General features: G+C 36.9%; 2 protein-coding genes across 2 annotated transcripts; both read left to right on the top strand.

The window, feature by feature from the left end:
* Positions 1 to 1,775: 1,775 nt before the first annotated feature.
* On the top strand, positions 1,776 to 7,835 carry LOC114472532 (tapasin-like). The gene is made up of 8 exons (XM_028461852.1): positions 1,776 to 2,137; positions 3,494 to 3,682; positions 4,764 to 5,012; positions 5,357 to 5,716; positions 5,828 to 6,145; positions 6,914 to 7,015; positions 7,124 to 7,152; positions 7,221 to 7,835. Exons 1-8 carry the CDS (start codon positions 2,077 to 2,079, stop codon positions 7,230 to 7,232), a joined length of 1,320 nt encoding a protein of 439 aa, XP_028317653.1. The 5' UTR covers positions 1,776 to 2,076; the 3' UTR covers positions 7,233 to 7,835.
* A 2,645-nt stretch (positions 7,836 to 10,480) lies between these two features.
* On the top strand, positions 10,481 to 23,163 carry LOC114472531 (death domain-associated protein 6-like). The gene is given in 12 exon segments (XM_028461851.1): positions 10,481 to 10,771; positions 12,270 to 12,521; positions 14,955 to 15,389; positions 16,196 to 16,327; positions 16,408 to 16,524; positions 17,358 to 17,589; positions 18,925 to 19,094; positions 19,890 to 20,019; positions 20,093 to 20,543; positions 20,545 to 20,628; positions 21,841 to 21,958; positions 23,054 to 23,163. Coding segments are annotated over 11 exon segments (2,139 nt in total). The 5' UTR covers positions 10,481 to 10,771; positions 12,270 to 12,311; the 3' UTR covers positions 23,114 to 23,163.
* Positions 23,164 to 23,166: the final 3 nt, after the last annotated feature.

Here is a 23,166-nt window from a genome sequence, read left to right as displayed (position 1 = left end):
ATTAAAGACTAATGGTATATATATAAACTTATATTTATTTATTATTTGAGCCCTACCTGGCTCTATCCTCAATTACATTCTCAGTTACAAAGTTTCAATTAATCACAATTACTGAGCCTCAAAAAAATAACTGAATAAAAGTTAATCTTCCCTTTGCGTTAGCTTTCTGTTAGCATAGCTCATGAGAACGGGTCCTAAATCAGCTGTAAAATGCACTAAAAACAAATATCTATCATGTAATTTTTTTCTAATATATATTGGTTAAATTGTTAGGCTTCCTAATCAATGAAAATATAGGTTTTAATATTTATGGTGTGGGTGTCTGTATACCCCTTGATTTCAATGGGTTTATTTTTAAATGGTAAAATTGTAACAACTGTACATAGAACTGTAACATGGTTCCCCAGTTTATTTATAATTGACAATTTTTATATATTTTTTATGGCAATCACATTCACAAAGTCAATTACAATTTAATTACGATTACAACAGCAACATATTTTTAAAATTATAATTATGATTAATTATTAATAGTAACTAATTATCAATTATGTGATTACAATTGTAATTGAGGGTTTTTACTCCAGACCACAGCTGTGTTAAAGTGCAGATACTAATAGTGTTTGACTTTCACAATAAGGCATGAAATATGACACCTCCCTCTGTTCATTTCAAAGAAATCACGTGATCTTTAGCTTTCAGTTTGATGGTTTACCACACAGAACAGATCAGGGGTGTAAACTATAACTAAGACTCAGCTTTGCTTTGCTGATACTTGAAAAACCTTTTCTGCCAGATCATGAAAATAAAAGATGAACATTAGAATTAATGTTTTGAACTTAAGGGTTAAAAAAGAGCAGGACTTTATTAGCAGAGCTGGTGATTTTATTATCACTTTTCTGTTTCTAAACCTTCCTTACAGGCCATCATACACCACTGGAAATAAAACATAAATAAGTTTAAAAAAAAATAGGACTGGTAAAAAACAGTTGAGAGAAAAGAAATAAGACTAAAATTATAATAGACTTTAAAAAAAAAAAGACTAAAAAATACAATTTAAACTAAAAACATTCTAACAAAAACATAATCAAGACTAAAAGAAAATTAAGACAAAAAAATTACAATTGTGAATTATTGGCCTATTATTACCACTTTCCATTCCTAAATCTTTCCTTATAGGCTTTCCTACGGGAAGAGGATTAGAACCACTGGAAAAACAAAACAAAAACAAAAATAGGACTGGAAAGTTTAGACAAAAAAAAAAAATAAAACATTAGGACAAAATAATAAATAAATAATAAAAAAAAAAAAAAAAAAAAAAAAAAAAAAAAATAATAATAATAATAATAATAATAATAATAATAATAATAATAATGAAATAGCAATAAAATAAAGACTAAATCAAGACTAAAAATTATGACCGGGAAAAAAAAATGTAAACAAAAAAACAAAAAACATTCATATTCAAGACTAAAAAAAAAAAATTGTGATTTTAAATTTATTTATTTTTTTACTTCTACTACTGGCTCTGTTTTGTTTTTCCAGTGGCCCTAATCCTCTTCCGTACTTTCCTCTTCTCATGATCCACCAAATAATTAATCAGCATGTATTTTTTTTAGTCTGGAAACATTCAGAACAACATAAATTGATATAAAACAAATCATTATGATTGAATATTATATAACCAGCAAACGAAAATAAAACACTGCGCCATACATGTAGAATACAGACAAAAGCATGCCGTAATACTAGACAGCACCATCTAGTGGTAGATAGAATAACAAAGACTGAGTTGATCTTTTCGACTTTTTAAGCTTTTGTGTTTCAGGTTTTTTTTTGTTGTTGTTGTTTACATTTATATTTCCTTCTTTTTTTTTAAACAGCATTACATTATTTTAGTTATTTTTTAGTGATAATTGTATTTCTAGCCTAGGGGGTGTGTGACTGCGTAGTGAAGGTGAAAGTGAAACTAAAATAAGCTGTGTTTGCTGAGGGGAAAACCAGTCTGATTTAGTCATTTTAGACTGTGTGGTGAGTTTAAACAGAACACAGGGCGACAGATAGCAGCTAAAAACCATGACCAGCTTTTCTACCATCTATAAACTGTCCCTCATCGCCTTTACCTGCTTTATTCAAGGTAAGTCACGCACCTAAATCCAACACAAATAACACAACTCTTAATTTTATCAACGCACTTTAAAAGAAAAGGTGACAACTTTTGCACAACTAATAGCTTCAACCGAGTAAGGCGTAATTTATTGATAATTATTGTAGTTAGCCTTCACATTAAACACCTGAGAAACATAACACACACCGTCTGTTTTTATCAGCCAAATTTATCACAATATTCTAATCAGTTTCTAGCTGTATTAATAATGTTTATAAAAACTGATACGTGTTTAGAAACAAAAAAACATTTAAAGTTAAGGTTTTTGTAAATGAAGTTTGGTTTAGTAAGAGCGATCTGCGTGGTTAGCACCCCCTGTGGCATGGAGTGGTATTGCTGTGTAAAATATTTAAAATGCACAGTATACATTTAAATGTCTATTATTACTGGGTTTAAACTATATTATTTTATTATTATTATTATTATTTAAATGTACCACTTTTAATACCAGTTGACTAACTGTTGAATCCACTTTTCTGTGTGGAGGTTGCATGTTCTCCCAATGCTTGCATTGCTTTTTAGGCCGGGCTACAGGACTCAAAACGTCACTCACTTTGTTTTTCTTCTTTTTCTTGTTGTGTACATGAGTTAAAATCGCTACTCTGTTATTCGTTAACGGATCAGGCTGAAATTTGGTAGCTATAATCTATGGATTGTGAACGCGTCGACGTTCACAGCCCAATTTTCGATTTGTGGCCCCAAAAGTAAAAAAAAAAAAATGAAAGTCAATTTCTCATTTATTTGCGAATCAAATATTACAACGGTTGGTGGTACTGAATCAATGGTACATTATTTAACCTTTCACCCATTATTTCATCTTTTAAATCCACATTTGTGTGTGAAGTTTGCATGTTCTCTTAGTGCATGCATATGTTTTCTTAAGCTTTCTGCTATTTTTGATAATAATCTCCTTTATGAAAACAGTGTCAGCTATTCCAACTCATTTCAAAAATGTTTAGTTCAACTCTCTTCAGGTTTTAAAAAACTTTCTAAATTTTCTTTGAATTTTAAACCTTTAACCTTCAGCTTTTTTAATTTTTTTAATAATGTTTCAGCCATTTCAACCTTCTTTTTCTACTTTATTTAGCTTGTTCCAAATCCTTCAACCTGTTTCAATATTTTCCATCTTGTTTTTTTATGTTTTTCACTTTTCTGCAACTTTTTGAGCTTATTTCAACTTTCATTGCTTTTCCATCATGTTATTGCCTATATCTATGTTTTTCAATGCATTTCAACATTTTACGTCATATCTTCTGCGTTCGGGCACCCATTAAAATAGATACAATCGGAACCATGTGTGTGGTTTTCTTGTCGTTATTCCTACAGCTGAAGCCCATGGCAGCTGTCCAGTATTGGAGTGCTGGTTTATGAAGGAGAAAGTCGGCGGAGGATTGTCCGGAGGTCCAAACCAAGATAAATCCCTCCTTTATGTCCACAAACATGCCGACAGTCACAGAGCAGAATCCCATGATGCACCACTTGAAGTCAACCCAGACAGACTGTACTTTGTCACAGGTGAGAAGAAAACATAACAGGTGTGACCTCTTCATGGTAAAGAAGTAATAAATATAAAAAAAAAATCACTCAGTCTGTGTCTAAGTAATGGATTAGACTATAGAAGTGGTTCCCAACCACCGGGCCGCAGATCAGTACCGGTCCTGGGACTGAAAGATATTTCTTGATCTTTTATTAGATTTTATTGATTATTCTGTTATTAGTCATCTGTCTTCGAGCTGTTCAATAAAAGATTAAAAAAAAGACATTTGATGACCTATTGGCACCAATCTGCAAAGACAAAAAAAAAGTTTTACAAAATGAATTTTACTTTTTTATTGTAGTTTACAATCGTTTTATTTTGAAAAATTGTCACTTCCTTTCAGTGTCGGGGTCAATTACATCTTTCAGTTACAATTGTGTTTTCAATTACAATTTGATTATGATTACAGTTACCAGCATTTTTTCCAATTATAATTAAATTACAATAGATTTTTATCCTCAAATTACAATTACGTTCTCACTAAAGTTCAGTTACAATTACTGAGCCGGAAATAAATAACCTAATGAAAGTTAACCTTCCTCTTGCGTTAGCATCTCTTAAAATAAACTAAAAACAAATATCTATCATCTAATTTCTTTTTTTAAATTTGATTTGAAACATATTTTAATAATTGATTACTACATGTGTAGAGAACTGTAACATGTAAATTATAGTTGAAGATTTTATAGAATTTTCATGACAATTACAAAGTCAATTAGCTAAACTTAATTACAATTAAATTTGACAGCAACAGATTTTTAAAATTACAGTTATGCTATAATTGTAATTAATTATCATTTACAGAATTAATTAAAATTTACCTCAACCCTGCTTCCTTTACTTGAATGCATTTGATTAAAGTCAGTGTTTTTACTGTGTGGGAGTGGCAAAAATGCAAAGTGTGTTAAATATATCTATAATCTATTCCAAATTAACTGTTATTCAATCTATTAAAGTATTATGATGATATTCTTTATGGGAGGAAATGGAAACATGTCTGGATGATCCAATAACTGAGTACATTTATGATGGATGATGTTCCGTCTCCTGCTTCCTCAGACCCTGCCGCTACCCTCTGCCATCGATCCCTCAACCCTCGCAGAGGCTCCTCCAACAAGCCCATGTGTGAGATCAACCCTTTACACCCGCAGCCCTCCACCCTTGAATTGGCGGTTCCCCTGACGGAGCCCGCCCTCAGCCCCATTTACCTGCACGCCGATTGGCTTTCCACGGCCCTGCAAAGCTTTGATAAAACCATGAGCATCTCTGCGATCACACGCGCTCCCACGGGAACCAAAGAGCACGATGGTAACGCACAAAAACTACACTTCAAGGCTACCTGCAGTGAAAATGTGTTTATTGTATTACCACTAAGCAAAAATATATATGCAAATTTTTATAAAAAAAAAAAAACAATAAAATGACTTTAGGAGGATTTAATATCTTCGAGCATAAACTATGGAGAGCCGTTATTTTGGACAGGATTTGATGGACGTTTGTTGATGGGTATGGCCTGTCACTTTAAATAAATGGTGCATTGTGGGAGGTAGAAGTGTAACACGTCTGTTTACGTTGTGGGAAGTGTAGTTTTTCTGTTGGCTCTCGTCGCTCCAGTTTTTTTTAACCTTACGTTTCCTCTCTGTGTTCCTCAGTCATCCTGACTCTGACCACTAAAACCGTCTTGGTGCAGTCCAGACTCGGAGCACCCGTGCTGCTGGACTGCAGCTTCTGGGCCAACCCTTCATCCCCTCTGACTGGCACTGGGTTCGCCGTGGAATGGCGCTACCAGTTCAGAGGTGATGGGCGACTCGTGCTGGCGTACGACGGGAAGAGCGACCGTCTGTCGCACACAGGCGAGGAAGGTGCAACGCTGGACTTTGAGGCTTTGCACGGGAGAGGGAACGCGTCCCTGATCCTGCAGGAGGCGAAGGTGCATCACTCCGGGATATACATCTGCAGCGTGTACCTGCCCTACCTGCAGGCTCAGGTCGCCATGGAGTTGCAGGTCGTGGGTGAGAAAAACCAAACCATTTTAGTTTGTTTCGTTTCATATTTTAGGAAATGTTGGACTTTGGAAGTCCACTGAAGTGGTCCAACTTCCTGATCTGTCCTCCTTTTCCCAGAGCCTCCATCCCTGTCCATCCACCCCTCCCCTCTGCCTCTCACTGCCCAAGGACAGACCATCAACATCCAGTGTGAAGCTTCCGGCTTTGCCCCGCTGTCCCTGGACCTCCACTGGGAATTCAAAGGCGCAGATGGGAAAACTAAGGTCCTGGGATCCGGCAGCTTGTCGAGCCACAGGCAGTTGTGGGACGGCACCTACACCCAGAGCAGCCGGCTGGAGCTGGACACGGCCGACCTGGGGAGGGCAGGGGAGGTCGCCTGTGTGGGCGTCCATCCTGGAGGAACACGGCGGGTCAGTGTCGAGATCAACCTCATTGGTAAGTTGGTTAAAAATAGTTTGATTTCCTGATTTTCTTGCCATATATTTGTTCCTTTTAATGCATGTTTGCTACATTACTTCCATTTCTGCCACTTCTCCATCAAATTTTAATGCCTTTTCTGCACATTTTTCCCCTTCTCAAGAGATTTTCAGCACTTATAAACCCTTTCCACCATTTTTTAATGTTGACCCATTACTGTCACTTTTAACCTATTTTCACCATATATAATGCCTTTTTTGTTCATTTCGCCACATTCACAATTTGTCAAACCCATTGTTGCCAGTTTAAATGAATGGTTTGCCCCCCATCCCCCATTTCTGCCACATTTAAGCCAAAATTGACACTTTAAACTTTTTTTTAACCACTTTTTTTGTTCATTTTTGGCCATTCTAATTTGCAACTTTTAACCAATTTTTGTGGTTTTTAAAAGTCCCATTTCACCATTTTTTCCATTATTTTTGGTCACTTTTAACCCATTTTATTTCTAATTAAAACAAGGATTTACATCATTAAGATGACTTTATACTACAGCACAAATAATAATAAAGTTCCCGGATAATAGTGGATATTATTCAGATAAATAAATAAGGTTGTCAATCACCTTCAAGTACAGGGGGGATCCCAGGTCTCTGGAACCTTTATTTTGGGGGTTGTGGGCTGAAAAGGTTGAGAACCACTGCTTTAAAAGACAAAGTTAATACATTGTTATTGTTCTTGTAAGTGTTTAGGATGTTGCATGAACATCTGTTGTAATCACTGTTTCAGGGTTCAGTTCTCCCTCTATTGAAGACTCCATGGCCATGGTTGGCGTGGCCCTGGTTCTCTACGGACTCATCAAACTTGTCTCCTGGTCTTTCTCTGGCTCAGGTAACAACAAAACTTCGTTACATTTTCCTTTGTGGTTACTTTGGTGTGACCATGAGTCATTTAATGTATATGAGATTAGACATATGTTTCCTCTCTCACTCTGTTCAGGATCAGACGAGGCAGCTACGCAACAAAAGGTAAAATGAAACATACATGGAACCTTTAAACATAACCGATTTGTTTTCACCGTTTGTCTCATTCTCAGAAAAACGAATAAAAACAACGTATGTCGAAGGATTCAAAGCGAGACGCTGGACCAGTTTTTCTCTCATCATACAAATCTGATGTCAGGAGGGTTTTTTTTTTTTTTTTTTTTCCTAAATCATAGAAAGCTTTGGTACTTTGTCTTAAATCTAGAGGGATTTTAGCTTCAGTTAATCCAAAAAGTTTATCATAAGTTGTTTTTATTAGAAATGGTGTTCATATTTTCAAAGTTCTCTGGTTTTATTGAGTGATCTTTTTTTAACTCTTCTTATTGTGCTTATTGAAATGCTGGTAGAGGGCTGGTGTTGGTTAATTTATAATGCATCATCATTGGAGCTATTCTGTAAATAACAGTACTACTGTAACTGAATCACTGTTTCTCATTATAATCACACCCCAACTTTCACTTTTGAGCGACGAAAAACAACTTAAAAGACTAAACTTAACTTAAAAGACTTAAAAGTAAGTAATAAATACTTATTTAAATAAATAAGTTAAATCTTGAAGTCCTTTCATACATCAGATTTTAATTGTTACGCATTACGAGTATAATGTGGAATGGTGGTAAAGAAAAATGGCGTTTTCTTTGTGGTTAATAAAGCTGCTGTTTGTCAAACCTTTCTCCTTCATTTGTGTGTTAACGTGAAACTTTCCAAAACTAAAAACACATTTACTTCCTCAATCCATCTTTCTACAGAAACACAAACACATTCCAAAGATGTTACGTTATAAATACATAATGAAGAAGAAGAGAAATGTAGACAACAAATAGGAAGTTTATAACACACTGACGAATGTTACGGTATTGGTAATTACCTGCATGTTAATACACGTTCCCTAAAATGACAGCAAAAAGCTCAGTTAGGGTCAAATATGATTGTAATTGCATAACTGATAATTAATTACAATTGTGCTAAGTTATACATCAGCACAATCGTGGGAAAATAACTCATAAGTCAGAATAATGCAAAGAAAATGGTTTTTGGTTAGTACCCACGTTACTGTAATTTTGAGTATATTTCTAAATCAGTAATTTTAATTGTACTTAAGTATGTTTTAAAAGAACTAATTTGTTTCATTTCTACACCCAATCGTTACTGAGTAAATTAATATTTTGTTTTAAAATGATCAACAAATATTGTGAAACTAAAAAAAACTAAATGACCAGACATAGCCGACCAATCAGATTAAATGTAAGGCACGGCATCAAAATTGCATTGAATGGAGATTATTTAGGCCTGAGGATTTTTTTTTTAATTTTATTTATTTTAAAAAATAGTACATTTTGACAACTTTTATTTTATACAGATGCCTTTGTGGAAAATAAATTAAGATTATGTCTCTTCCTTTTTAAGTTTATACATGAGATGTTAATGTCGCAACATTAACTGTATGCAAGGGAACCGTGGCAATATTTATTACCAAAATAAACATAGGGGGTGAAAGTAACTAGTAACTTTTACTGTGAGTTCTATTTAATTGTGTTTTTTTTTTTACTTATACTTGAGTATTTTAAGTATGACTTACTTGTACTTGAGTAAGATATATCAGTACATCTTGTTACGCATCAGAACAGGAGAAAAATACTGATTTTACGTCTGAATGATGCAAAAAGGCCTTTGATTATACATCAGAATAGGAGAAAAATACTTCTTTATATATATATTTATTTATTTATTTATTTATTTTACATGTCTAGCCCATTTAAGACCAAGCTGCAGTGTTTGTGATTGAATAATAAAGATTGACCTACTGAGTTGAAGAGTTCAAAAATCCAACGTGCAGAAGAAGAATGAGCTGAGCCACCACACGTAAATAATGTGGATTAAACAAGGTAATAAGCTTGAATGTTTGATTTATATTGATCAAAAAATCGAAACTTAAAAACAGTTTAAAATACAATAAAATCAATTGACATGAATAAATAATAATCAATCAAGTGGTGCAATGTAAACATTTTGAAATCTGCCAGATTCCTCTCAACAACAATAAACAATTTACAGCATTTTCATTGATCCACCACAAGGAAAGAAAAATAAATAAAATGCAGTATCGTCTGCTCAAATAAAAATTTTGGTCCAAAGATCATTTGAACTTGTTTTAAAACAGAAAACAACCTCTAACGTCACAATTCAACCAGACAGGCAAGGGTTAATATTTGCATTAGCTGCCTCTCCATGTTTGCATTTTTTGAGTTGCATAGGAGTTGATTTGCGTCACCTGGCTTTGACCCGCCTGGCCGCCTGTCGTAGCCCGTGTATACGGGCTGACCAATGAGGAGAGGGTCTCAGCTCACAGTCACAGGCAAGTGCAGGGTTTCTGTGCAGTGCAATGGCTCCAGGCAGTGGACAGTTTACATTATAGGCAAGCGATAACCAGATATTTTCCTTATGCTCTCAATGCCTCGGGCCCTTTAGAGGTCGCGGGCCCCAGGGCAATTGCCCAGTTGCCCATATGGTTAATTTGGCCTTGGCCCCAGCCCCGGGCCACCTCCGCCCAGGACAAGCTGCCCCCGGCCAGACACCGTCTGGTGCGCCCAGAGGATGCCTCTAACTCGGTCAACTGTACACACCCTTGAACCAAGCAGCAGCCATGTTGAAAGTTTCAGCTCTTTCTGTCCCTGAACCGCAGAGATATTTGAGACACAGACAGAAATTCCTTGCTTTTATAGATAGATTTGCTTTTGGAATTTGTTTTTCGTCATAATGTGTACTTTTAGTTCAGCTTTAAATAAAAGGGATGCTATTTAAATGTTTAAATAGCTTTAAACAACATTAATTTTGTGTTGTATTACTTTATATATAAGCTATCCTGACACAAGATTTACATGATGTACATTAAAGATAATAACTTTAAAATATATATCTTTATCACTTCTGGTGGTAAAATCAATTTTCCTCAGAAATGTTTGTAATTTTTAGTGTTTAAAAAAGTACATATATTTTATTTTTTGGTAAAAACATTGATATTTCCACCGAGTCTATAATGTGTGTTACAAAATTGATCTTCTCTCTATGTGCCTTATATGCTGATATTGTTTTTCGTCAGAATGCGTGTTTTTCGTTCAGCTTTACATAAATGGGGTGCTTTTAAAACGTTTAATCAGTTTTAAACAACATAAATTGTGTTTTGTATGACTTTATCCCGTAAATACGTCAATATTCTACGTCGTCACTAGTTGTCCAATGAGCAACGACGTTATTGACGCTCAACGGTGTGTGGACCAATGGCAGGCCTTGATGTTGGCACACCGTCTGTAGCGGTTACTTTTGTAGCGCGGTAGTCGCTCGCAGAGCTAAGAACCACAGCGTGTTGTTGTAACTGATTTAAAACAAGCTGCCAAATTTCTCCACGAAGTCTGTGTCGTCGTGGTCGTTGAATTGAAACACGGCCATTTTATCCTTTTTGCGTTGTTTTTTTTTAACTCTTTCTAAGTCAAGTGTGAGCCCTCCACACGATGCTAACGGCTAGCCGCTAACAGGATCCTAGTTATGTGTCGCGGGAGAACGATTTCCTTCTTTGTTACTACAAGAAACGTCTACTAAACTACCGGTGAGTCAGTTCTTGTAGCGTCTCGTAACATTTGTGTTTCCTGTACAACAATGCCAGTTTACGAACAGAAAACAGCTGTTTACCAACAACATTTCATGACGTAGCGTAAAGTCTGAGTTTAGTTTCACTTTAATCACAATCTTGTCACTAAACACAAGTAAGCAACTACAAAAATAATATGTCTTCTAACACGCACACAAATACTGTTGACAGTATAGATATGCTAACGCTACATAGTTTAGGACAGCAGCTAGTTCATCTAAACATGTGTATTATTGTTGTTATCATAAATAAATAATGTTACTACGTTTCCCACATTGATGACAAAGTGTGTCAACATAAAGCTTTCTGTCAGACAGGATTATCATATTTTTTACTTTTATTTTGGTGGTTTGATTTTGAGCTAAAAAAGCTAGCATGTTTTTTTTTATTTTTTAAATCATGTCAGAATTGTGTTTTACCACAATTCAGAGGTTTTGTGATGTAATTCATCCATTTCCTCCAGTAGCTTATGTAGTGCTTAATTTAGTTTATATATTTATTATTTAATAGATATATATTTAAACACAATCGATGATTTGTGTTTCTTATTCTGTTTTTTTTTATTCTTGTGATTAACATTAACGTCTGAGTAATGACTATATATATATATATATATATGGGTTTAGTTCTCATTGCATTTATGCAGAAATTTCCAATTGAATACTTATTTCTTTTCATATGTATTCCCTTTCATTATCTGTAAATTTCCTTAACTTTTATTATGTTATTTATTATCATACATGAACAATGTTACGTTTCCCACATTGATAAAGAGTGTCAACATAGACCTTCCTTTCAGACAGGATTATAATATTTGTACCTTTTATTTTGGTGGTCTTAATTGTATTTAAAGCTAAAAAGCTAGCACGTTTGTTTTTTCATTATATCTCAAGCATCGTTGAATAATATTTGTCACACATTGTTTTGTGATGTCATTCCTCCATTTCCTGTAGTAGTTCATGTATTGCTTATTTTTTTGTTAATTATGTATAAATGTTCAAAACGTCATCTATTAATTAACTGATGATTTGTGTGTTTTCTTTGATTCTTATTAACTTTAACTTCTGAGTAATGACTGTTTTTAATTTTTGGTTAAGTTCTCATTGTATTTATCATATTTATGCATTCATTTCCATGTTATTTTCATATTAGTATTTTGATATATATATTCCATTTCATTACCTGTACATTTCTTTAACTTTTATTATACATTTTATTAAAAAACATTTTATTTTCTATGTTACTAATGTAGAATGGTAATTTACACATTAATTTCATATTTTAAAAGGGTAATTTCTTTTATTTTCTCTGTTTTCGGTAGGTTTACACCATAGAACGAGTCACATTGTTGACTCCTGTGTGTCTTCTTGTCTGCACGTCAGAATTGACAATAATGTTTTCTTTGATTTCCTGCTACAATATTATTGACTTTTTTTTCCCTGCGTGTCACCGACAGGAGCATCGAACGCTCAGGATTTTCATCCACTTCTGAAACTCGATGGCAGATACCATTATTATTGTCGAGGATGACGAGGACGTTCCTCAGCCCAGCTGCTCCGCCTCCACGCCGTCTTCCACACCTCAGACCAAAAAGACTTCGCCGCTGAAAGCCCAGCTGCCTGTGGCCACGCACATCAGCCAATCGCCTTTCACCGTAGCGAAGGACGCTAACGTGATCTGTGCGGAGAACGAGAAGCTGTTTGCAGAGGTGAGATGACGTTAGAAGTGTGCCGATACATCGTTTATTAGATTAACTGCAATTCTACATGTGACGATTCCTTAACAATTCATAAATGGTCAAAATCTATTGTTTTTCGTAATAATTAAACGACAGGAACACGACCACTGCTCGCCGAACGAAATTGAGAGTTGCGCATGCGTGTGTTCTTTCATTAATCTATCTTTTATTTAAAAACCCATATTCAACAAGTGTTATGAGAGCTGATGGTTGTAGGTTTTGTGTTTTTAAAGCTGCTTTGATTGTGTACAGCAAATATTAGTTCTTGTGGTATTTATGCTGTTCATTTAAATTTTGTTTGGAAGTCTTTATTTATTTTTACTGAATAGAAAGCTTTTGTTTTAGATCAAATTGAGCTGTAGTAAACCAAGGACATGGTTGGTCGACCAAGACTATGGCTCAGGTAGCGATTAGTTGACCCAAAAAAAAAAAACGGAGAATGAATGATCAGGTGCAGAGGAGGACGAGGAAAAGAGAGACAAATATTTAGTTGTGGTTTTTTGTGGTGCCAATTTGCTTTTAAACATAGACCATTTAAGATAGGAACCTTATTTAAGCTTTGAACAGAACCCGACAAAGCAAAAGTCGAACCTACAGGTCTGACAGACGGGTATTTATATCAGAGCCCGACCTGAAACCGACAATTAAAACCTATTTTTCTCTCATACAAATGACATATTTACATTTGGTTTAGTGGTAAGCCTGCTTTTATTAATAAACTGTTAATGTCAACATCAGATCAGCGCTCATGGAAACAATCACACGTTAAACACAGGTGCGCAGTGTGCCCCGTATGAAATATAAGGATAATCCATGTTCTTGTGTCTCAATGTGTTCTCTCTGCTCTGAGGACAGCACGCTGCACTGACAGCTGATGCGCAACACTTTTTTTGCAGCGCAGCACGCACTCACAGCTGTTGCTGACGTTGAATTTATTTAATTCCTAAACATGATTCTATTTGATATTTAATCCTTATTGCCTATATAAGTGCATTGCATTTTTTTTTTTTTAAATGGTATTGAAACTGATACCATTGCTGGTCGACCACGACGGCATCGACCTATTAGTTGCTTAAACGTCCAAAGTTGGCAGCCCTAGAATTATCTGAATGTGCTGATATTTTAGTTATTTTTATATTGTTATATTTATTTATTTTGTAATATGATTACTGTTGGATTAGTTAAATTTATTAGCACTTTAGATTAGCCATTAAAGGAAAGAACATTAAAACATCCAATCTGATGTATGAATATACAACAACCAAAAAAGAAATAATAATAGCATGTGTATGGGAGAGGTAGAAGCCAATAGGTTTACAAATAAAAAGCCGATATAAAAGGATAAGAATATAATATAATAGTGCCTGATCAAATATCATTATCCTAACCACTTTTCAGGTTTCTGTTTGATTGTATATTTTGAAATATTTTGTGAACTTAATTACTAGATTAAGTTAAGAAAGAAGCTTGAAATAGTTTAAACCGACTACTTGCACATTGTATATTGTTGTTGTGCTTTACTGTTACTTACCTGTCCTGTACTTTTTGTTTTACTATGTTGTGTACAGGTATATTTAAAGTTCAATAAATGTTAAGAGTTCTATTGGTGTATTTAATTGTAATATATACATTTATATCTTGTGTTTAAATTGTCTTTCATAATCCATGTGCTTTAAAAAAAAAAAAAAAAAGTATATTGGCCGATTTTTTATTTTTTTTATTTATTTTTTTTTTTTTAAATCGGTATCTGCATCAGCCTTTGAAAATCCAACATCTATCGGTCGACCTCTACTTTAATTAATTGATACCAACACGTATACTTTGTTTAAAAGTATGACGTAGCCACAAGGTAGGGCTCCACGATTATGACCAAAATGATAATCACGATTGTTTTTGATCAATATTGTAATCACGATTATTTATCATGTTGGGAAAAAATCCGTATTTCTTTTGCACTACTTTAAAAAAAACACAATATATGAACAGTTTACAGTGCAAAATTAAGCTTTAAAACAAAATTATACCATTAAAAAAAGAAATGAACCCAAGAATTTAAAATGTACCAAGGGTTAATTGAATAAATGCACTATTACAGAATGCAACTCATTGGAAACAATTACAGCTCACATCAATCCACCAAATGACTCAAAGCTGCCGCTGACTAATGCTTGAGAAAGTGTCTGATTTGATTTGCAGTAGATCCCATATTTTAATTGTAAATATTGCTGATGGTCAGGTTAAATTAATCGTGGCAACCAAAATCACGATTAAAATTCGATTAATGTGCTGCCTTACCAAAAAATGAGGAAAAGAAAAATAGCTGACGTTCACGTTTCCTCCATGTCTGTCCTATGGCGTTAATGCTGTTTTGTCCTTTCTTTCCTCTCCTGTCCGCTCCAACAGTTTGTGGAGCATTGCACACCCTTAACCAAGGACTGCCCCAATGTTCTGACCTTCCTCCAGAACAAGCACGACAAGGCCTGTCCGGACTATTTGTCCTCAGTGGGGTTCAGAAACACGCTGGGCCGATGCCTGACTCGGGCCCAGGCCAAACTCTCCAAAACCTTTGTTTACATCCATGAACTGTGCACCGTGCTCCAGCAGCACTCGGCCAAGCGGAGGCAGTCCCTGACCAAGCTGTCCCCTGTCCCAACTACCTCTGTCACGCTCAAAAGCAAAGACAAGACCAACAGGAAGACGGAGGAGGAGGAAGGAGCCGCAGCATCACCAGCAGAGGACGGACGGGCTTCCACCTCGAAACAGCGGACGCACGCAGACGACGATCAAGAGGGACAAGAACAGGCCGAGAAGAAAGAGAAGAAAGCCTCCAGGAAGCAGGTGAGTCCTCAATGATTCTACTTCCTGTCTTTACCAAAGCTTAAATAGTAACTAAACCCCTGCTTTCTGCTGAGCTGTCACTAGGAGGGACATTCAAAAAATGCCCAGAGTTTGGGCATTAGTAATGATGCAGTAAGACACGCCCACTCAGGCAGCCAGTCAGTGCTGGCAGTGACAGAGCGCCGTCTTCTCAACTACTACACACAATACACAGCCCACGAGCATAAGTACACACAGCCCCACAGATTATGTATTACTCACAAACAGTCCTTGAACTACTCCCACCATGAGCCTCAGAACACAAACACGCATATAAAGACACACACCGCAGCAATAAGTACATGCATGTTCACGCACACGCAGAGACAGACAGTGAAACACACACAATGCATCTGTAAATACACACATAGCTCTGATTAGACCAGAATCTGCTCTTTATAGAAGCACAAAATCAAAAACACCGCTGCAATCAATGCTCACTGAGGGCTATGATTGGAGGAAACCCTCCTCAGCTTTTATAGGAGGGGCGGGGCCAACAGTGACAGTTGACGCACGAAAATAATCCATCTCAGCCAATAGCAAAAATCAATTGTAATAGTTCAATCCTTAGAGGCCAGTAAATGACGTTTTACAACTTAATATGCTAAAGTCAAATACTTTTACTAAAATGTTAAAAGTTGGACCAGGATCAATCAACAGCACTACTTAATATCCAAATACATATGTATTCAGCAGAAAAAAGTGGGTTTGGCATTTAGTTATTTTAAATATCAGAATCTCAAAAGAAATGTGATCTGTGATCTCAGATTGCGTATCTGGAGAACCTGCTGAAGGTTTACAACGAGGAGATCTCCCGCCTGCAGCAGTCTGAGATGAGTCTAGAAGACATGGGGGCGGACGACTCCACGTACATCCAGGAGCACAAGTTGAAACGCAAGGTAGCGGTCGGGAGCTTTTATCTGCTCGTTTAATATATATTCAAACACATGAATGTGATCAATGTGGTCTTATTTTCCAGATGATGAAGATTTATGAAAAGCTGTGTGAGCTGAAAGGCTGCAGAGTCCTAACGGGCCGAGTCATGGAGCAGGAGATCCCTTACCGTGGCACCCGTTACCCAGAGATCAACAGACGAGTAAGATGTGGTTTGTGTGTCGGTTAAAAACCCCCGAGCTCCAAGGTCACAAGAAGTCCAAACTTTTACATTTATTTAATGCAAACATCATTATCTCATATTTAACCAACATTATCATTAAAACTTTTATTTGTTTTTCCTGGAAAATCATCTTCCTTCACACAGAGAAACTCAGGAACTCATTTAGAAACATTATGACCTTATTTTTTATGTGTTTCACCCACTGTTGTTGGAGCTCGTGCTTGAGATTAAAAAAAGATTGTTGTGATTTGAGTCAAAAATCTCATCTTAAAGAGACGATATACATCATAATATAAAAAACTACAGCATGTAAACAGAACAGATCTTAAAGGGATCCTCCACTGTTTTTACAAATGTGGCCTAAAATCTTTAAACTGTACTTATTAGAAGATTTATGCCTAACAAAATGCATTATGTTGCAACTTATTTATTCTTTTTATTTAATTAAAAATGGGACTACTTAACAGTTTAGAGCCTGTGTTCCTCCATCTTGAAATCACGTGATTGATGATGTCACACGGCCCCACTGCCTGTAAACATCCCTTTGTTTTCTATTGGAGTGAAACATTCAGCCTGATTTTTAGATCATTTTAACAGCTTTTTTAGTCAAAATAACAACTTGTGCTGCTCTTGGTTGCTCTAAACAATCAGGAAAAGTTAAAGATGCCAAAGTAAACCTATTGTTGACAGAAAGAGGAGAAAAACAGTTGTAAATGGAGAAAATCAAACAAATCCTGAGAATAGAAGTCCTTTTGGTAAACAAAGAGGAATATGGTGCTAAATAATGCGTCCTCCTTCCCTCCTCCTGTCAGATCAGGCGTTTCATCAACAGCCCCGAGGCGCGGAGCAACCCCCCGGATTACGCCGACATCCTCAATCAAGTGTCGCACGCCAACAAGCGCCACAGCCTGAAGTTGAGCGACAGGGAGCTGGAAACCATCGCGCGGGATGTTTTCAGTGAGACCGGGAGCCGCATGCAGGAGCGACGGCACCTCGACCTGGTCTACAACTTTGGCTCCACCCTCACCGACGACTACACGCCGGGTAAGACTCACACTGGAGGGGGCAGACCGCCAAGTTTGAGAAAAAGGTTGAGTTTGTTGCTTCTGAATTGGAGTTCTGTGTGACCTGTTCTTAGTCCTTCATGGGTGTTTAGTCTAATCTAGGGAGACCATACATCAGGATTTGTCCGGACATGTTCCTTCACGTCTTATCTGGTGTCATGTACTGAGATTAACCCTAACCCGATCCAATAAACAAATCAAACACGTCCGTTCACTTTCAAAACAAAAATACATTTTTTTTTTAGCAAAAATCTCAGTACGATGCAAACAGTACGCGACACCGGACCGTCCAGCAGGATTTTATAAATAGATGAAAATATCAGGTTTTACCAGGGACCTTGAACGCAAATGACCATAACTCCGCTAATAATTGCTCTATTGGAGAAATTCCACCACGAGAAAGTAAAAACGATCGGGGGGAAAAAAGCATTTTGTAAATGATCCAACTAATTAAGTTGTAGATATCTCAGCCCCTCAAAATAAAAACATTTAATTAAAATCCACAATATTTGCAGAGCTCAGTTTTTCAACTCTTATATCACATGATGACAGTCATTTTTAATCTCTAATTGTTGAAAGAACTCTCAATTTTTTGGAAAATCTGTCATTTTCCTCAATGTATTCCTTAAAATTTCCCAAAATCAGGGAAATGAAAGTGACGATCCTGCAGGGACTGATATACTCATCATTCATTTATCATTTATACGTGGAAGTACAAACCAGGGCACATTAAAGTAGAATTTGTCCTGAAACCTTTGGCCCACTAAAGCTCAAACTGGTCCGTATTTGGCCCCTAACTAAAATTAGTTTGACAGTAATTACAATACAGTAATTTAATCATACGTGATGGAATAATTGGAGGTTACGCTTTGTTTTGACAAAATCTTCACACGGAGCAAAAAGAAGAGAGACTAAAAGAGAAACTTCTCCTATAGGAAGTTAAGGTTAGTTATTTATTGATGTGTATATTTAATGATTAGTTAATGTTCTTGAGGTTTTGTTATAGGTTCTAGATGTTTCAATGACAGAGATTTTAAGGTTTATGAGATTATCCAAGGACAGATTGTTGTAATTCCTAATAAAGGGGGTTGACTTGAGTCACCACCGATATCAGATTGTTTTAAGTCTTTGTTTTAAAGACAGAAATGTATTTTTATGGATAACGACATATTTATCTACTCTATTGTATTTTGCCGTTGCAAGGTAGATTCAAGAAAACCCAGTGTACCGTCGGGTTTGGTCCAAGTTGAGTTCTTTTTTTGGAGCTCAACGTATGGTCACCCTAATCTAATGACTTCCTCGATTCCTCCTGCAGCCATGGACCCAGCGCTGTCCAACCCCACGCTGCAGAGACGGCTGAGGAACAACAGGGAGGTGGCGCTGTCCCGTCTGGACGAGGTCATCTCCAAGTACGCCGACAAGCAGGAAGACACCAAGGAGCAGGAGAAGCGCAAGCGGCGAGGCAAAGACGACAAGAGCAAAGCGGTAAAACGGAGGATTTTATTAGTGCTGTCAAGAGAGTTTAGACCATTTTTTTCATTGAAGGGCCAAAAATTAATGTCAGTGGAGGGCCGCGCTCCAAAACATTCATGTTCCGGTGCATAAAATTAAATATGCCAATAACCTAACTGTGCTAAACAAACACTTAGTAGTTTTGAAATTAAAGAACACTTATTTGTGTTTCATAGCATAAAATTATGAAACATCTAAATGTCTCCAAAGACATTTTTATATAGCGTTTTTCAAAGAAAACGCAGACATTTTACAGGAATCACTGTACTACTTATTTTTATTTTATTTTAAAAAAAAAAAATAAACTATTTCGGGCAGTGGGCCAAAACTAATCGCTTGAGGCAACTTCGGCCCGTAGGCCACAAATTGGACAGCCATGGTTTAGACCATCAAGGGAAATATTGATGTGTACTTTTGCCAATCTCCAAATAATAGAAAATACAAATGAAATAAAACATCAGAACTATAAGTTAGCACATGGTCGGAAAATGTTCTTGCCCAATTTGCACAACTGGGCTTTTGTTTTCCATCCCATGTTTTTATTTAAGCCAAAATTAATGACGACATAAACAGAGTTTCCCGTCTTGTATTGTTGTCTGTGCATCAGTATTATGTTTATACCGTGAACTCTTGAAATGAGGTTCCGCGCTGTTCAGATTGGAAAGCAAAGAAAAAGTGATTAACGGCGTTATTTTTTACCTGTAATTAATTAATCGCAATTAAAGTGACAGCCCTAGTTTTCTAACGCAGGACTTTTCACCTTCACAGAGTGAGAAAGCAGTGAACGGAGATGCTGAGGAGGGGGAGGAGGAAGATGAAGAGGATGATGATGAGGAGGATGAGTCTTCAGACCCAGACATCGATGAAGAGATCAAAGCCAGCACTGAGGCTGGAGCAGGTCGGCAGCTGGGACGGAAACATCCGTTTGGTTTCTTCTCACACTAAACATTCTGCACGTGGGTTTTCCACAGGAGATGAAAACGACGAAGACGGCGGTAACGAGGCGGAGTCGGTGCCCAGCGGCACGGACGGGGGCGACCAGACGGATGATCAGACGGGCGCCTTTGCAGCTGAAGAGGAGAGCACGAAAGACGACGGAGAGCCCGCCGCATGCGGCATCAGCCCCGTCTCAGACGTGACTATGTCTCCCGTCTCGCCAGAGTCCAACATCCCGTCCCCCAAAGAAAACCCGAGCCCACCAGAGCCCGAGCTGACCGACGAGCAGGCGACGGTGTGCAATGGCAACACCTTAGAGGTGCAGGAACCGTCCAATCAGGATACAGGTGTGGACGTGAGCGCGGTCCCTCAGGAAGCCACAGGAGGCATTCTGTTAGCGGCTAACGGGGATCCGTTCCCGCTGTCGCCCAAGATCATCATAGAGGAGTTCGGCACGCAGACCACCAACGGCACGTCGCCGCCCCCCCCCCAGGATGACCAGGAGCCAGAAGAGGAGCCGGGAGGAGACCCCCACCTACGGGAACTCTAATCATATAGTCATCCCAGAGAGGTAAGCTAGGCTAGCTAGCAGCGCTAACAGCTGCTGGAGAAGACAGTCTGTGTTTAGAATTGCACACTAATGTACTACACACTCAATGAGTATATCCTGTCTACTATATACTATTAGTGTGATTAGTCTGGGGACTGTTCTCATTGAAGTAGACATCCAAGTTTCCCAAGATGCATTTGGAACCTACGACAAAAAGCTGAATCACACTGAGGCTAAATATTTATATATTTCTCCACCGTTGAAAGTTCTGAAAACCTTTAAGTGAGAAAGTGACAAAGTAGAGCAGGGGTGTCACAATCAGTTTAGTTCAGGGGCCAAATACGGAGCAGGTTGACCTCAAGAGGGCCACAGATTTTTTTGCTGGAAAACAAGTCATTACAGCATTTTTGTCCTAGTTTATGCTTCTACATTACATAAAATACTAAATATGTAAGAAACCGACAATAAGTGACAGATATCAGTCCCAACAGGATCTTCACTTGAAATTTCCCAGATTTTGGGACCAATTTCTAAATAGTAATAATTTGAGGAAAATGTCAGGATTTTGGAAGAATTTAGTTTTTTTCCAACAGTTAACATTAAAATTGATGCAATCATGCGACATAAACACCGGTAAAAAACAATGATTCATGTTTTCTCTGTCATTATTACTTTCTCCTGCGGGGCAAATTGGATGCTCCAAAGGGCAGGATTTGACCCCCGGGCCACGTGTTTGACACATGTGAAGCAGAATATCAATATGTTGTCATTTGATCCATAAAACTCACAGAAACTCATTTTATTCCCACATTTCAGAGATTTTTGGAGACCCTTTATTGTGTTAATGACAAAACTTCCTGTTAGTTTCAAAACAAAAGCCCTGTTTACATAAGTGTTAAAAACTAATGGAAGACAAGAAGAGATGCTTTTATTTTTGATTGTTTGATTTTTAGATTGAAGTTGTTCCCAGGACGATTTTACATTCTGCTCGCAATGCATCATGGGACGGTTGAGTATGACTGGTGTGCCCACCGTGCAGACTTAAAACATATAGTATACATCTGGTTATTTATCCTGTACTCAATCTTTTCATACTATCTAATGTGGGCCCTATATATGATTTTGACATCAGACATAGTATGAGTAATATATGTTAGTATGATATTTATAACAGCCAGTGTATTGATTACATCCTGGTCACTTTCTAACTGGTTGTTTTTTTTTGTGTCTCAGTAACGAAGACATTTCTCTGGAAATGTCCGTGTTTAGCTACGACTTCATGCAGCAGTCCAACCACACGGACACGCCCACCAAACACCTGAGCAGGTCACCACCGGCAAAAAGACTGAAGGTGAGCGTACACGAGAGGTGAACGGGTTCATCGTGCACTTTAATTTTAAACGGATCATGTGCGTATATTACAGAGTCGCTCCTCAGGAAGAAAACGCTCGGCGCCACGTGACCTCCTTCACGCCGCAGCAGTGCATTAAGATCCAGTGTTGGGGTTAATTACATCTCAAATTGTTTAGTACAACTAAATTACGATTACTTTGACCAGCAATTTTTCAATTACAATTGTGATATTCCCCTTGAAAGTCAATTACAATTGTTCTCAATTACTAAAGTTGAAATTCAATTAATCACTATTACTGAGCCTTTAATAAATAAGCCCATAAAATGTATTGTTTATCTTCTGTTAGCTTTCTGTTAGCATCTCTAATGATAACGGCTCAGTTTGACCCACGTCTTAAATCATCTGTAAAATAGACTAAAAAATGTTATTTAACATTTAATTGGTTTTTAATATCTTGGTTACTTTGTTTAGCTTCCTAGTCCATGATAATATTTTATATATATTGGTGTGGGCTTTTTCTATCAGTATAATCTTTGATTATTATTTTAAGTTTAATTACATTGTAAATTAGAGTTTTTATAGAATTTTAATTATCTGAACTCATTTACAATTAAATTGTGATTACAACAGCAACATATTTTTTCCAATTATGATTACAGTTATAATTACGTCATAATTGTAATTGACTATCAATTACATGATTACAATTATAATTGACCCCAACCCTGATTGGATCTGCTGTGGAGTTTGCTCTTGTGCACGTCTTTTGGTGGATTTTCCTCCTCAGAATCAGTAGAACATCTCTGCCGTTGTGCAGAGCGGTTGAATTTTAAGGAATACAATTGCTCAAAAAAATACTTTAAAGGTGTTTTTTTATATAAATAAAAAAAATCTATGAATGTGCACGTGTTTGGAAAACATAAAACACTAATGATGTAAACATGACTTTGGAATGATTTTGGCTTTTTGTCTGTTTTTCTTAACATGTATTTTTTTAGATTAGTTCTACTTTCTACATAGACGCATCCTGTTTATCACCAGGGAACGTTTTTAAGTCGTAATAACGATGGATTTGTTTTGTTTGTGTGGCAGGTGAGCGTGGCGACTCAGTGCGACCCAGAGGAAGTCATCGTCCTCTCTGACTCAGAGTAACGTCTTTTCTGTGACTCACATGATCAGCTGCGGGATGTGCTACTGCTAACCTT

The sequence above is a fragment of the Gouania willdenowi genome, chromosome 11, assembly GCF_900634775.1.
Source record: "Gouania willdenowi chromosome 11, fGouWil2.1, whole genome shotgun sequence".
NCBI classification, from domain to species: domain Eukaryota; kingdom Metazoa; phylum Chordata; class Actinopteri; order Blenniiformes; family Gobiesocidae; genus Gouania; species Gouania willdenowi.
Note: the sequence above shows the minus strand (reverse complement) of the source record. Positions and strands in the feature narration are given on the sequence as shown.